At 41.2% G+C, this 17,083-nt stretch overlaps 1 protein-coding gene across 1 annotated transcript in view; it reads right to left on the reverse strand.

Annotated features, from left to right (window-relative positions):
- The window catches only part of LRP2 (LDL receptor related protein 2), a 78,836-nt gene extending 63,639 nt beyond the window's left edge, over positions 1–15,197 (reverse strand). Inside the window, exons 1-5 of the mRNA XM_078869039.1 lie at positions 15,010–15,197; positions 7,629–7,736; positions 6,649–6,771; positions 1,755–1,871; positions 440–550 (exon numbers count right to left, since the gene is read on the reverse strand). Coding sequence (XP_078725165.1) covers positions 440–550; positions 1,755–1,871; positions 6,649–6,771; positions 7,629–7,736; positions 15,010–15,073 — 523 coding nt within the window. The 5' untranslated portion in view covers positions 15,074–15,197. The remainder of the gene's footprint in view (positions 1–439; positions 551–1,754; positions 1,872–6,648; positions 6,772–7,628; positions 7,737–15,009) is intronic.
- Positions 15,198–17,083: the final 1,886 nt, after the last annotated feature.

A 17,083-nucleotide genomic window follows, 5' to 3' on the forward strand; every position in this document is an offset into this window, starting at 1 on the left:
CCTCCGTATTACTCGTCCATCGCTCCTGCCATGGTTACAATTCACAGGGACTCCGTGAAATAATTCTTCCACCCAAAACAGCCAGTCCGGTCTACCGGATTGACGATTTTGTCTCATCCATGCGATGTTCAAGCACCACACTGCAGGTGAAAACACTTCTGAGCTTCTCGACTTTGAAACCCCACCTCAATCTCTTTCCATAAGTCCTTACAACCTTGCCCATTTCAAGAAACACCTTAACTCGTATCTATTACATCTTAAATAAGGGCTGATTGTTGCTGGCCGCTGGGCATTTTGTGACCTTTGAGCCCCCGTGGTCAGCAAACCGCGATTTCATTCAATACCTTCCTCGCATGTGTGTAGAGGCAGAGGTGTGCGTGTGATTGAATTGGTTTGAGCTCATACAGCGGGTGAAGAGGAGAGTTCGTGCCACACTTACTGCAGTTGGCTTCATCAGACAAGTCCCGGCAGTTGACCACCCCGTCGCACCGCTGCGCTGTGTTGAAGCACGCTCCGTTGGCACAGGTCATCTCCCCGCATGTCGGGTACTCTGCACGCCGGCGTCACATATTCAGCAGACAGCGGTGCATAATTGTGTCCTGCAATGTGTAACCTGTAGCATCCCGAACCCGCTGCGCTCAATCTTCCGTGACCTGCTTTATGGCCGTGTGTGCATGTGGTCGCAGGCAGTTGTTGGTAAAGTGCACAGCTTCTGCATGTTGAGTTGAGCAAGAACATATACCAATGTGTAGTACAACCGGTCCTGGGCCTCCCCTAGGTCTACTCAGTCTCAAATGAGTACCTTGTGCGGTGAGTAAATATCGCCACTGGGAAGACAAAGGCGGCCGGGCATGGTGCTGGCCACCCACCACCTCGTGTGCCGTGCTGGCCTTAGTAACGTCCTGAAAAGTATGTTCAGGCTATACAGGGGATCTTTGTCTTTTGTACAACCATCAAATAATGGTTTATTTGTTTTAGGGCTGTGAAAAAGGATCATGATCATTAACACCAATAATTATTAACAATGCAGATCGCCATAAGATTGTTCATGATTGATTAACAATACATTAGTGACCTTTTGCAAGTGTGGAGTTTTAGCATTATCCGTGATGATGTCGAATACGTGCGATTATTGTTGCAGGTTATGCTTACTGCACTGTTAAGGATCGATGGCACATGCACTGATGGCGACGTGCATAATACATCTCATGTGTCAAGCAAAATATGCATTTTATTTTACTGGATGTATATGTTCCAAAGTGTACTAAGCATGATTTTAGCAAATATAAACAATGTCCAAAAGGTATTCTGTAGCAAGCACTAACAGGCTAAAAGTCTTGAGTCTCGTGAGCAAAGGTACTGTTTAAAGGGCTACTTCATTCGATGGGACGTTGAGCGTGGTACACTTTAAATTACGTTAAATAAACAGTGACAGAAGCGCAATGCACTTAGAAACCTAGTACAGCATTTCCAGATCAAACGAATTCCCTTCGAGTACACAAGCATGTGCTGAAAGCCCTATGGACATGCCACCGACGCAGGAATTAAAGGACCAAGAGGAAGACCGAGGGTGAGATGGAAAGAGGGAGCGGAACGAGGATGTCGCCGGTGTAGGGGGCGCATTATATAGGTGCATGGCGAAGCAAGATCCGAGCTGCCGAACCCGTGGAGCAATGGGACTTTGGGCTTAGAAGGGGCAAGAGGTGTTTGTGGCCGTGCCGCGCACGCCCCCGTGAGTCGGCTGTGCAGCTCACGGCAGCTCTGCTCGTCGGAGCGGTCATCGCAGTCCTGGAAGTGGTCGCAGCGGAACGCGCTCTGGACGCAGTGTCCAGAAGCGCACGCGAAGTGGCTGCTTGAGCACGTGCTTCCAGCTTCAGTGGGGAGGGCGGAGAGGATCGGTACGAACAATAGAAAGAGTAAACAGTCATTTTTAGGGCAGGGTTATTTAAATGGACATGGGTGTTATACAAATTAACCTTATGGCGGAACCTCGGGGTTCCATAGTACCCCGGTTCTCGCACGATGTCCGTGATGCAGTCATTTTTAGTCCGTTGATGGTCGGCGATGCGGCAATCGACTCATCTCGACGAGCTGTACACGATGTCCTATTCAAAGTTGATTTTCGATAACGGATTTTTTTTAATGCTATAATGTTTGGCGTTTCGACATCGCGGAGTAGCACTGATTTCGGATTGATTGGAACCCCAGTCGCGGAGTTAAGTACACCCCTGGAAAAATAGCGTCCCAGAAATATAACATTGAATTGCCTCGGCCATCTTGTATTATTTGGTACCTCGGGGGTACCACCATAAGGATCAAATGTAACGTCTAAGCCGCACGTCAATACACTGATGGATGAAGGCCTCCCCATGCCCTATTGGTCATGGGAGCTGTGTGACCACACCTCACCATGCTGGTGGTCAGTTCGGGTTGGTGAAGGTGGTACCCGTGACCAATTGGAATACCACTCGCCACTAACGAATCTTATCTACGGTGTTGTCAGCTGGGCTAATGTGCAAATGGTAAGCAGTGAAAATTAAGACTTTGGGGGAGGCATTAGGGAGGGATGGTGAAGGAAATAAAGAACATGAGGTCTGACGGCTTTTGGAGCAGTGTTGTTACCAGCGGTGAATAAGCACAAAATAACAGAAAGAACTGCACATAAAATACCTGCAGAGAGACGGCAGTAGGGATGGAGTGGTCGTATGTCTGAGTTATGTGTAGAAAGGTGTCATTAAAAATACCTTCTTGCACTATTAGAGTCTGCAAATGGATGTTTTACACATTTTATCGCATTAAACTAGTATAGCTATGAATTATATATTATAATAAAGTATGCAGCGTTGATAACTAATTAATTATATATAATCTCACCACTGAATTAAATGAGTAATTTGAAATTCATCCTAATAAAGCATCTCCTCTGCACATTAGCTTTTATATAAATTGCATGACATTCTTTGCATATTCTTGGTAGATTTTTAAATTGATGTTATTTCTGTACCCGGCCCAGCTTACCAATAGGCCTCAGTTCTACTCCTGTGATCAATGCATGAGGCTTCACATTGAGAGACTGAGGAGGTAAATGAATTGTAATATTTGTAGGAGTCAGTTGTTATCGTTAGCTCCGATATTAAGAAAAAAAACCCTATAGAATGCCAACCACCAATCTGCATTCACAAATTCACGAATCATTGACATTTTTCTCCATATAAAAATTAATCATAATCATTTTTCATTCAGTATTTTTAAAGGCGTTGCAATTACTTTTTTAGACAGAATACTGGCATTAATTCTAGATTTGAAGCTTTCGTGACTGCAAGGATTCATATTCTTAGGTTTTTTCGGTAAAGTCACGTAGGTAAAAAATTTAAATTAATAAAAGTAAAATAAAACTAAATAAAAAATCACGACGTTTCGGAAGCAACACAAGCCTCCGTCTTCAGGTGGAACCGTCACAGCCACGACAGCTGTATCAAGTAAATGATAGATCACAAGAAATACCACCCCGTATATATAATGGTTGAGGGGGGAAGGGCCAGGAACGGCACACTTTTTTATTAATATGATAAGGTGAGGCTTAAGACTAAGAATAGACTGCATAACAAAGGACTGAGCCTTTGTTATGGAGAGGTGCGGTTTGTAACTAACACCTAGCATACATAACAAAAGTGTGAAAAAAGAAAACAAGTAAAAACTAAAACTGGTAAAACAACAAACTGGCTGTCTATCAATAACCTGTAATAGTTGTCTGTCAAATAAGATGGTCCAAATAAGTGTAGTTACATCTTTTTTGCATGGCTAATCACATTTTTCCAATGATTACTCAGTTTGTAACCCTCATCACGGTTGAAATTATGTCTGTGTTTGTATATTTGTATGGCTTCGTGTACAAACCTTTGATGGTAGCCAGGAAGTTTGCAGAGCACCTTGGTCTCGGAAAAGACAATTTCATGAGAGCCCACAGAGTTGGAGCAATGATCGGCAATGGCCGAAGAATCAGTTCTGCCGTGTTTCAGATCTGACTTGTGCTCGCGGACACGATCAGAAACATGACGTTTCGTTTCTCCAATGTAGCAATCACCACAACTGCAACTCAGTTTGTAGACCCCAGGATACTGTAAGTCAGGAACGACATCCTTCACAAATGGAATCAGATCACGGATTTTATGCACTGTACTGAATCGGACTTGGATCTTTTGTTTGTTTAGAATTTTGGAGATCTTTTTGGTCACGCCTGCTATGTATGGTAACGTGATAGTTTTGGTCGGAGTTTCATGTGGTTGTTTCTGTATGGTGGGAGAAACAGCTTGGCGTATGGTGTGGTCAGAGTATCCGTTCATCCTGAGGGCCCGATGTACATGTCTTAATTCACCGGCCAGGTGGTGTTGGTCAGAAATGCCATGGGCTCTGTGGTATAGCGTTTTGATGAGAGAATTCTTTTGAGATGGGTGGTGGTGGGAATCCGGTTTCAAGTAGGAATCTGTGTGGGTGGCTTTCCTGTACACAGAATTCTTTTGAGATGGTTGGTGGTGGGAATCCGGTTTCAAGTAGGAGTCTGTGTGGGTGGCTTTCCTGTACACATTCTGACTGCATAACAAAGGACTGAACATTCTGTGTACAGGAAAGCTACCCACACAGATTCCTACTTGAAACCGGATTACCACCACCACCCATCAGTATTTTTAAAGGCGTTGCAATTACTTTTTTTAGACAGAATACTGGCATTAATTCTAGATTTGAATCTTTCGTGACTGCAAGGATTCATATTCTTAGGTTTTTTCGGTAAAGTCACGTAGGTAAAATGTTTTTATTAATAAAAGTAAAATAAAACTAAATAAAAAATCACGACGTTTCGGAAGCAACACAAGCCTCCGTCTTCAGGTGGAACCGTCACAGCCACGACAGCTGTATCAAGTAAATGAGAGATCACAAGAAATACCACCCCGTATATATAATGGTTGAGGGGGGATGGGTGGTAGTAGGAATCCGGTATCAAGTAGGAATCTTTGTGGGTGGCTTTCCTGTACACAGAATTCTTTTGAGATGGGTGGTGGTGGGAATCCGGTTTCAAGTAGGAATCTGTGTGGGTGGCTTTCCTGTACACATTCTGACTGCATAACAAAGGACTGAACATTCTGTGTACAGGAAAGCCACCCACACAGATTCCTACTTGAAACCGGATTCCCACCACCACCCATCTCAAAAGAATTATCTCATCAAAACGCTATACCACAGAGCCCATGGCATTTCTGACCAACACCACCTGGCCGGTGAATTATGATATGTACATCGGGCCCTCAGGATGAACGGATACTCTGACCGCACCATACGCCAAGTTGTTTCTCCCACCATACAGAAACAGCCACATGAAACTCCGACCAAAACTATCACGTTACCATACATATCAGGCGTGACCAAAAAGATCTCCAAAATTCTAAACAAACATAAGATCCAAGTCCGATTCAGTACAGTGCATAAAATCCGTGATCTGATTCCATCTGTGAAGGATGTCGTTCCTGACTTACAGTATCCTGGAGTCTACAAACTGAGTTGCAGTTGTGGTGATTGCTACATTGGAGAAACGAAACGTCATGTTTCTGATCGTGTCCGCGAGCACAAGTCAGATCTGAAACACGGCAGAACTGATTCTTCGGCCGTTGCCGATCATTGCTACAACTCTGTGGGCTCTCATGAAATTGTCTTTTCCGAGACCAAGGTGCTCTGCAAACCTCCTGGCTACCATCAAAGGTTTGTACACGAAGCCATACAAATATACAAACACAGACATAATTTCAACCGTGATGAGGGTTACAAACTGAGTAATCATTGGAAAAATGTGATTAGCCATGCAAAAAAGATGTAACTACACTTATTTGGACCATCTTATTTGACAGACAACTATTACAGGTTATTGATAGACAGCCAGTTTGTTGTTTTACCAGTTTTAGTTTTTACTTGCTTTCTTTTTTCACACTTTTGTTATGTATGCTAAGTGTTAGTTACAAACCGCACCTCTCCATAACAAAGGCTCAGTCATTTGTTATGCAGTCTATTCTTAGTCTTAAGCCTCACCTTACCATATTAATAAAAAGTGTGCCGTTCCTGGCCCTTCCCCCCTCAACCATTATATATACGGAGTGGTATTTCTTGTGATCTCTCATTTACTTGATACAGCTGTCGTGGCTGTGACGGTTCCACCTGAAGACGGAGGCTTGTGTTGCTTCCGAAACGTCGTGATTTTTTATTTTGTTTTATTTTACTTTCATTAATTTAAAATTTTTACCTACGTGACTTTACCGAAAAAACCTAAGAATAAGAATACTGGCATTTATAAATGTTCAGTTCTGTAGAATAAATGTATTTTATGGCATTTTTTTTCTAGCTTTGCTAATGTTAGCATTACTCTGGGTGGTGATAATGCAGCGTGAGTTTTCAAACCTCTCTCAGAAGATACAGGCACCTTTAAATAATGTAACGGAATATGACATTACATCACTCTGTTCCTGACAACTAGGGTGCTGCTTACACACCAAAAACTCTACCTGTTTAATAGCATGTGTGAGTGAGGAAGCACTTTGATTGCAGCGTATGAAACACGGGACAGCTATGGGCAGGAGACACGGACGACGGCAAGACTGAACTCACGGCAGTTCTGGTGCTCGTCTGATCTGTCAGCACAGTCCGCTTCTCCGTCGCACACAAATGCGCGTGCGATGCACCGGTTGTCACTTAGACACCTGAACTGGAGCGTCGAACATGTTGCAGGGGCTGCAAATGCACAGAAGAAAAGTTTAAGAATTGGCCTGCGACACACACACACACAATTCTTCATCACATATTATAAATGCAGTTATGAAATGCATGTAATATTGGTCCAATAGACCAAAATACCCTTGAGAGGGGCTCTCGATAGCGCCCTTCCACCAACTGCTCAGGGCTGCACCTTTATCTTCGTTACGTTTAAGAGTATTTGGCTGCAGTACATTTTCACGTGATAAGCCAATTCTTTGAGCTATCATTTGTTGCCAGGTAGGTTCTGAGAAAAGAGCTATAGAGCTCAGTGGGCATTATCTAGTTAAAATAAAAAAAAATGCAAATTGTTTGGTTTAGTTTATGTATTGTAGAATAATTATAATTATTTTAATATTGCTTTAATAAATCAACATGTCCATATTGCTGGTTGATGCTTTGAGTTACATGAAATATAGTATTTCTTTAATGCAAAATGCTGTGTAAACTATTGTGCAATATACTGTGCTTTCTGCCATAAAACCTAAATATAGTAATCGATTATTTACTTCACTTTTACATGTATAGCCATGGCAGCAGTAATGAACCGGGGAGAGTGAGCCAGTGTGTTTTGTCATCTCAAACAAGGCTGCTCTTTGAACTGAAATGATTTCCACTCTAATGAGGAGACAAGTGGTTTGGAGATCTTTGTTTTGGACAGGAATGTAATGAACCTGCTGCACAAGCCCTCCCCTGGCGCCCACCCTCTCCCCTGTTATGCTCTAGCTCCAAACAAAAATATCATGGCGGGTGCCCTTGTACTCTGTCATATCGCCTCCTGAGTATCGATGGAAGCATTCGTCGTAATGAACGTGCGCAAGAAGAGCGAGACGCACAGCAGCCTCTCTCATCTGAGTTGTCGGAGCAGTCGTTGATGCTGTCGCAGACCCAGCTGCGGGGAATGCACGCGCCCGAGCCACAGCGGAACTGCCCACTGTCGCAGCCTGGGTGGACAAACCAGCACATCATGCGTACACGTACATGTATTATACACATATACCAAAGCAACTCTCCAATGTGATGTCCTATTTTCGGTCAACATGCTGGAAGCTTCTTCACACGGACTGAATTCGTGACAAATAACATGCAGTGCAACGAGAAAACTAGCCCATCACACGTGTATATGTGTATATCAGAGCAACTCTTCAATGTGATGTCTTATTTTCGGTTTCGCTGTGTAGCTCTCTGATATAGTCTTTGGTTGTACCGTGTGTCGTTCAGCATGATGTCCAACATTTTGCTGCATATGCTCAGAATTCAGTTGAATTCAGTTCTTGAAGACTCACAGCAAACACATTGGAGACTGAAGCAGGAAAGCACGACTTCAAAAAAAACCTACTCTGCAGTAAACATCAAAGCACTGAAAGGGAGAAAGAATCTATGGTGTAGGGAAATGGAATTAAAGTTTTTGGTCCAACAGAGTAGATTTGTATTTAATCATAACTCAAGAATTACAAGGTCAACATTTGAAACACACTGCTACCTCGATTGCTGTTCCAGTTTGTATTTATAAAGGGCCCTTTGCAACCTGAAGCGATTTGTAATAAATTTCGCTCATGTCAATAAATAGCATCATTGGTTAATCTTACAAAGCAATATACTTGCGCACGTATTATTTTTTGTATGTTTTTTTTATCATTAAACAGGCGTTTTCAACTACTTGTCCACCCTCCCTGTGCAGTGTCAGTCCCGCAGGCCGGTTGACAAAACTCCACCACCACGCGGGCCGCTGAAGGGCCCCGAAAGCCAGAACCAGGTCAGATCTCACTCGCCACCGATGTTAGCCCTGGCTGAGAATCAAACCCAGGTTTGCCGGTTCATAGTACATTTCTTTAGAACTGCTTTTTGTATTCTTGGATCTTTCGGTAAAGTCACGTAGAAGGGAAATAATAAAAGAATAAAAATAAAACATAATAAAATTCTCACGACGTTTCGGCCACAACGCAAGCAGCCGTCCTCAGGTGAAGAACAGAGCTGTCGGAAAGACAGCGTCCTAATGACAGCCCTGTTCTTCACCTGAGGACGGCTGCTTGTGTTGTAGCCGAAACGTCGTGATAATTTTTTTATGTTTAATTTTTATCATTTAATTTTTTCCCTTCTACGTGACTTTACCGAAAGATCCAAGAATATGAATCCCTGCAGTCACGAAAGCTTTAAATCGAAATCTGCTTTTTTGTGTTTAGTTTGTTGTCCTTCCCTCCCCGAACCTCCGATAAGCACGGTTGACTACGTACGGTGCGATAAAAGCTCAACATACACATACTGCATGATCCACTGTGCCACTGCTTCACCCTTTGATAATTATGAATGCGATGTGAAGGTAGTGTTGAATGAATTGTAAGCTTTTAAAGTAACAGTTGGCCATCCTTAGCTGCTGCTCACTACTCGTCTGCCAGCCCTGACCGCCCTGAAGTCATCGTGTTAATAATGATGGCGAGGTGAGTGCAGTTCTGCGGCTTAACTGTGTATACTATATACACTTTTCTTGAGCTCTTTCTAACGCGTGTTACTTTAGACTCGTCTATTAACCTACATTTGTAATTTTTTACGGGTGCATCTAATGTGGGCGTTTACGGGTTATACAACAATCTTCACGAGTCTCCTGTACATTGAATAATTAACGTCACATTTTCTCAGCCAGATAAGCTGACACACACTATCATTAGCTGAAGTGTTTGTGTCTCACTTATGATCAAAGATAACATTTCTATCATTAGATTTTATCCTTAAGTGGCACCGTTTACAAACAAAATTGTATTTGTGTGTAAATCGGAATGCCTAAGTATTCGCTTATGTGTATATGTTTACAGACTTAAGATTTAGAAAATGTATACTGCAATAAAAGTGCCTACAATAAAATAACTGTAAAATAAAGTTACGCGTACTTATTTCGTCTATGGCATATTGGAATCCGCATTATATAGCATATGCATTTTTATTTACATGTCATATATATTATATGTAAATATATATCAATAAATTATGATTGCACGAACTAGTTATACAAAAATCATACTTGTGAATTGTATTTAAAGATATTGTATCAAGTCGTACATTGAATTCTCTAAAGATTTAAATTACCAATATGTGCACTGATTTTTCACTGCTATATTTCTTTTCTGAAACGTAGTTGCTGGGCACAGGCCCAAAATCCCCAAAACGTGAAGAGGCCAGCAACTGTCAGCACCATCAGAGGTACAACAGATAAGAGTTAACACATTTATTTACTTGAGCAAGAATAGAAGAGCCTGAGAAAAGAGAAGATGGGAAGGAATTCCAAAGTCGAGCAGTGCGAGGGAAAAAGCATTAAAGAGAAGAGTTTTGACATGCAGTGTGTTGGTTGAACACAGTGTGGATAAGACGCCAGAGTCAGTCTGGTAGGTGTAATCCCTTAACATTAAAGCAGGAATCAATGAGCGAAGGGGACCGGTATCCATGGTATAAGAGTCATCAGGAGGCGACTGACGATCGTGAGCGAGTGACCGGAGGGAATTTGTGAGTGCTGGATCATCAATCTCCCTGACTGCTTTACGTTTTAATTATATCAAGTACAGTGAGGTAGGACGTGGGTGGTCCACCTTCCACGTGACAAAGAGCTGTACGTTTTACATTGTAGAACATTAAGTTTGTTGTAAAGTGGACTTATGACAGCTTGGCTCTAGCACAGAATGACTACCCAGTAAAGTGCACAACGCACTGACATTAAAGGCACGAATGAGAGCCACTGGGTCAAAAGCGTTTTGTTCACTCCCCCAAAATTCTCCTTCCAGCCTGACCCTTAACCTCCAATAGTCTACTCACACACCCTTAATCATGCTTAGCAATGCTAAGTCCGCTGTCCTGAATCTAGACAAAAAAGTTTCAATGGCTCTTTTATAAATGCCTTCCTGACCTATAAATAATGATCGACGTAATGATTTTTTTCTTTACTTGGGTAGAATATCATAAATACTGCACAGTATATCAGAATTATAACCACGTGGCCTGAATGTCCACATTAATGTGGCACCTAACAATGGAGATTTCTGCTAATAAAAACAAATGTTGTCTATTTTAGAGCATTAAAATGTCTGTTTGTCAATTCCCAGCTAATGTTCTGACTTAGAAGGTAAATCCCCTTGCTTAAATATATCAATAACAAACTCCTAACAAAACTGCTAGTTATTTTTTTTATGATAAATACCATTTTAAGACATAACACCACATTTTACAAATAAAACATTTAAATCCGTCCGATGTTTCTACCAACTATGAAAAGAAAATGATCATATATTATTAATATATGTTTAATGTTATTATCGTACAGCGTGGAACGCGTCAACATCCCGCTGCATAATTGCGCTGCCCTTGGGTAGCGTGCAATGCCATTATAGATATGCTTTCGTTAAGCCGCACAGACACGTGTTCCTGCCAGCTGTCAAATTCGGCAGCCCCCCCAACCCCCCATGTGCCGCAGAAACCATTCTGACAGCGTTGTGCTATCTCTCAGGTCGGGGCTCTGGGATTCTGGTACCAGGCCTCTCCCTGTCTCCCAAAGGGGCCAATCCTACTGATAGCATCGTGCCAGGGAGGGGAATGTTACTGCCTGGTAGTTCCCTTTTTGCTATAAATATGCATTACCTGGAATGCATCTGACTGATGGATGCCTTGAACTTTGGGATGGAGGTAACTTTTGTGGAGCGTATTAAAACATTGTTTAAATTCTTGTCATATTTGACACCTGAGCTGTTACAAGATACTATCGCAAGTTTGTGTTGTATTAGTAAGAGAGACATTCTGTTTGCATAAACATATATAATATATAATACATATAACACAAACCTGAAATGTAAGAATAACAGGTGTGTTTTTTGTAGCTATGCTCTTGTGTAATGCGTGGTCACTGTTGGTGGGTGTTTACAGAACTTTATGCCTGTGGAATGTTTTCCTTCTCTACTACTTTGAACATGACAAAGCAAAGTGACACTGCCAATAGAGTGCATGGTGTTAAGTTTAAACGTGATTCAGGTGGGAATGAAAACATTATTAAACAGTCATTTAAAACATTGATTCGCTAACCACATGGACCTTTGAACAATTCCTGTGTTTTTTTAAGGGAAATAAATTACCAAATTCTATACCCCCCAAGCCCCCCCTACTCCCTTCCCATTTAACCATTTACTTTGTTACCAATATCAGAAGAAGCCCTACCAAGCACAACGTTTTATGCGCCGTCAGCATAGCAAGGGTTAATTAGTTATGGAACACTTAATCGTGTGAACCATACCAATCTAGCTAGACTCCCAAATTTTGCATAACGGTTAATTAACCGTTCATTGATCAATCAAACTACATACAAACATTCTCCCGTATGTTGTACTCAAAACGTTATCACCATAAAATCATGGATTAAAAAATTAGTGATTTGCATCACTAACTGTCATCCGCTTGTGGCCAGTTAGCACAGACGCACGTAATAATGTGGCTCTGCGTAATGAAATTGACTCAAGAAAGCATACATTTTAAAATAACATTGTTAGTTTAACACATAGGCTTTTGCGACCAATATCACCCATAATACAGATATTTTTTTGGGTTAGATCCCATAAATATAAAATGTGTCGTTAAACCCGCCACCACCCGACACAGCCAACGAGTAAGGTATGTCACGTAAACAGAACGTGGCCAATTCGTCACTAGTACAGCACACCGGTGTGTTGGAGAGCCAAGCCACAACATTTACAATCTGAGTATGACGTTTTGCCAGTAATTGATTAAGCTATTTGTAATTACTGGTGATACGTCCTACTCAGATTGTAAATGTTTTGGCTTGGCTCTCCAACACACCGCTGTGCTGTACTAGTGACGAATTGGCCACGTTCTGTTTACGTGACAAACCCTACTCGTTGGCTGTGTCGGGTGGTGGCGGGTTTAACGACACATTTTATATGTATGGGATCTAACCCAAAAAAACCTGTATTATGAATAACATTGTTTTGAGTTATTGCAACCTTAAAGGGTTTGTTGTGTACACCATACCTGTCAACCCCTTATCAGTGCCTGCCTTATTACAGACCAATTCAGACCTTATTGGTCACTCCGTGCCCTTATACATCTCAACGTTCATCCTGCAAAGCCCGTATTGACACGGCTGTGCACCTTATAGACCTGAAACTCAATTTCCCTGTAGAAGAATACGGGTAACCCGTATGGGTTGACAGGTATGTATACACGTATAATTCAGAGGTCACCCTGTTTTTTTAACACTAGAAATTGTAGAACACACGAGGCAATGTGTATACTATATACTTTAAAATGCTGTACTAATATATTTAGCATTCCCAAAATCTAGAGTGAGAAATGTATAGACAAATGTATAATATTAATAACAAATCAGACATATGGTGCCGTTTGTCCAGGGATCACTATGATTATGATCACACAATGATCAAAAGAGAATACGAACATAAAACATTGTTACATTTCTACACATAATTTCTTACCACATTCATTCAAATCTATCGTAACTATAACAATTATTTGCAGCCCTTTGTCAGTCCACTGCTTGAAAGAGGGTCTGCCTATGCTGGGTCGGTCATGAGGATTGTTTGACCATACTTCATCACGCTGGTCTCTCTGCAGGTTGGTGAAAAACTGGTTGACTTATCAGTAATATAATTAAGCACTGATGTTAGCCATTGGCAGGAATCAACGAAGCTCACTAAGTTCATAGCACCCTGAACTAACCGCACTACTTTTCGCATAATTAACTGACATATATGTTTCACTGGTCTCTATCCTACAGAACATTTAAGCACTACCCAACAGCATAACAATGCAACATATTTTTCTGTTCCTTGCAAAATTGATTTCCTCTTTCATTCCTGGTAAGACCATTTACATATTAATAACGAAATGCTTGCTACTGGCTTAATAAACAAACGGATAAAGGGATTAAGACTGTGGGTCTAGTCATGTGTATTCAACATGTCAGTTGGCAAATAAGGTTAATGAGTTACTACTCAGTAATTAAGAGAAGATATGTGGTGACATCAATAATCAATGGGTCGATCTTGGCAGCCTTGGTAGCAGTGCTATTACCTTCAGCATACATTTATATCTCTTCGATAGTCCTCACACTTAAATTTAGGAGTATTATGTTTTAATTAATCGTTCGATTTAAATTTGATTTCAACTAATGTAGTGTGTACATCTAAAATAATAATTATCTCAGCTTCCCTGAATAAACTGTTTAAAACGTAGGCTTTCGCGACCAATATTACCCATAATAAAGGTTTTGGGGCTAGATTTCGTAAATATAATTGTCTGTGTCAGGTGTGGCGCGTTTAACGACACATTTATATTTACGTGATCTAACCCAAAACCCATCTATTATAGTTAATACAATAGCAGACAACCTGCCACCATAATTCTTTGACCTTATTCATGACAAAATGTTATTCATTACCCTGTGGACTTTATACTTGGACCTGCTGACACAAATTATTTCTCAACGTACTCCTGATGAGATATAAAGCAGGGTTAATTTGACGAAGCAGCAATGTATTGCGTCAAAACGATTTAAATTTCAAGCCCATATTTTGCAATTAGCTTTTGAAACAGCTTTGGATTTACTACATTGTATGAAACATCACGTAAAATAAACACATCTATTCACACTTACTGATAATGCATCCAAGAAGGAACTGTTCATTCTTTATACACCTGTTTTTGATTATTCTAAATATTAAGTTTTCCTAGCTCATGTATTATTTTAGAAATAAAGCAACTAATAACTACATGATACTAGAATAGGAAAAGTGCATCTCAAACAATGGTTATATAAGTTTCCTTATGGTATTAGTTGCATAAACTAGACAGAGAAAGTAAATGCCAGTGTTGTATACAACAGATCAAAATAATATGATTTAGGTTGATGATTTTTAAATGTCAATTATATTAAAAGCGATATTTCACACTTAGAGCTAATTTGGAATGTTTGCAATAAATATCACGGAGCATACTGGCATGTAACACTGATTCGTTTTTATCGCTTCGAAGCTCCTGAGTTTTTTTCCGCACCTGCAAAAAAACACATCAACTAATTATGAATGCCCTTGTATTTGTTTTGCACTCAAAACAGCCACAGCACAAACTTACCAGGGACCTGCCGTGTGTAATTTTACAAGACACTCCTGGCACCCGCTAAATCTTCTGGCGCCTGCATCATCTCCTTACCTTGAACAGCTCCACTGAAAATACTGCAAAGGATCACGACAGTTATGAGGAGGTGGCCAGCCATTACAGCTGTCACACCAACTCTTTGAGATTATTTTGCTTTCCACGCTAAGGTCAGAATGAAATTCTGCTTGCTGAGCTTAACACATAGGGCCGGATAGAGTTGTGTGACCACCCCCTCCAGCAGAGGCACGTCTCCTTGGCGTCCTGCAGAGTAGTATCTTGGGGAGATCGTGAGTGTGGGTGCAAGATGCACTGGCATCTCGGCCTTATTTGAGGGAAGTCGAGATGTTTAAGACCCGCCCCCAATTTGACCTCCCCCTGCATGCGACGGACTCCCTCTATGAGCTATTCTCTACCCCCCCACCACCACCGCCCCCGACCAACACCACAAAGTGCCTCCCTTCCTCTCCAATAAATATCTAAGCCATGCCCTGGTTGCCCATCAAACGGGAGGCCAGGATTAAACGGTGGTGCCACAACAAGTTAATGACACACTTCATTTTCCACAACTCTACTGTACTCCACTTTCCTACGACTAAATAGAATTAAGTAAAAACGAGCTTTTTTAAAAAAAAGGTCGTCCTTTAAGTGAAGTCATCTCGGAATTCCAAAATCTGCCTTTGCGAATGTTCCAAATTGGTCCTGGCATACAAATGTAAAGCCACGACACTGTGCACAGCAAGCCTCGTATTAAAAAATTTTTTTTATTATGTTCAATGTTAGTCGATGTGGAAGAATAAAAAAAATCGGCGTGTTTGCGTCATTGGGCACATTTTCTTTTTTAACATTCAAGGAGTCATTGAGGGAGGGTCGCGTGTGTTGGAAGAGAGGAGTGGGGGCTGAGAAGAGGAGGGAGCCGCGGGACGCGTGGTACGGCACGGTACCAAAATCCGCCCCGGGCGCGCTCCAGTGGAGAGGAGAGCAAGCAAGCTCTGCTCTCTCAACAACATTCACGCCGCTCGTGCAAACCACAACCAACGCGACTCGTTTGTGGCTTTCTTACCAAGGCTGAGAATTGCCTCGTTAAAAGCGCTGTCTATGCAAATCGCTTCTCTTGAGGAATTCATTTTTTTTACAATTGTCTTTATTCGTGTCTTCCACGGTACAATACAATTCCAGCAAAAAAAAACGGTCACGAGCATTTAAACACTTGTTTTTGTGATCTTACCCGCTTTTTATTGAGAGAATATATGAATGAGTAGAGTATTTTTTTTAATCGAATAAAAAAAGCGGGGAGACCAGTGGGGGAGAGGGGGAGTGCTTTAAAAAACAATTTAATCCAGGTGTTCTTTCATCATCGTTTAAATACATGTTTTCTCTGTGAGAGGTGAATAAAAAAAAATCCTGAATGAATGTCCCTCTATATAGTGTTTACGTGATTCCCTTTTCTGAAAAAATAAACATGGTTAGCTTTGACTTAACATTTCATTTATGAGATTAATAATGAATATTATAACATACTATTTCCCTCTATCATTGTTAAGTTTTACGTATGCATCTGGTCAAACCTTTCGCACATAATAAACATAACGTCTGACAATGTGTGCCCTGCCCCTCCTCTGTTGGAGCTGCCAGTTTGTAATCGGATAAAGAGGGCTGAGCATGGTGCCTGCAGTTACAACCGGTGTAAGATTCAGAGCTGTTTTACCCTGTGATTCTGAAAATTCCTCAGGTACTTTTCTGGGAATCACAGTGTAGTTCCATTATTGCAATGCAATCATTAACTCACAATTCATTACAGATGTTAGTGTCAGCGTCACAGCAATCTGGACCTACAGACAAAAAGTGTCACCAGAAGAAATAATAAGCCCGGTGATAAGGCAAACCAACACCCAGTTAAACACTCCCCATAATAATTTGTATGGCCCAGATTCTATACTTATAGTATTCTGTGGTATTATCTGTTACTTGTTCGTTTGCAGATTTAGGAAGGACATTTGTGGGAGAGTTGTGGAAAACAAAACTCTTTTTCAGCTTTATTAAACAAAAATACATTTACTGTTCTATTATAAAGTAAATGTGCATCTGGGGTATGATAGAATAGTTCCATCACATTATAATATTCAGTAAA

The sequence above is a fragment of the Lampetra fluviatilis genome, chromosome 2 (assembly GCF_964198595.1).
Source record: "Lampetra fluviatilis chromosome 2, kcLamFluv1.1, whole genome shotgun sequence".
Taxonomy (NCBI): Eukaryota; Metazoa; Chordata; class Hyperoartia; order Petromyzontiformes; family Petromyzontidae; genus Lampetra; species Lampetra fluviatilis.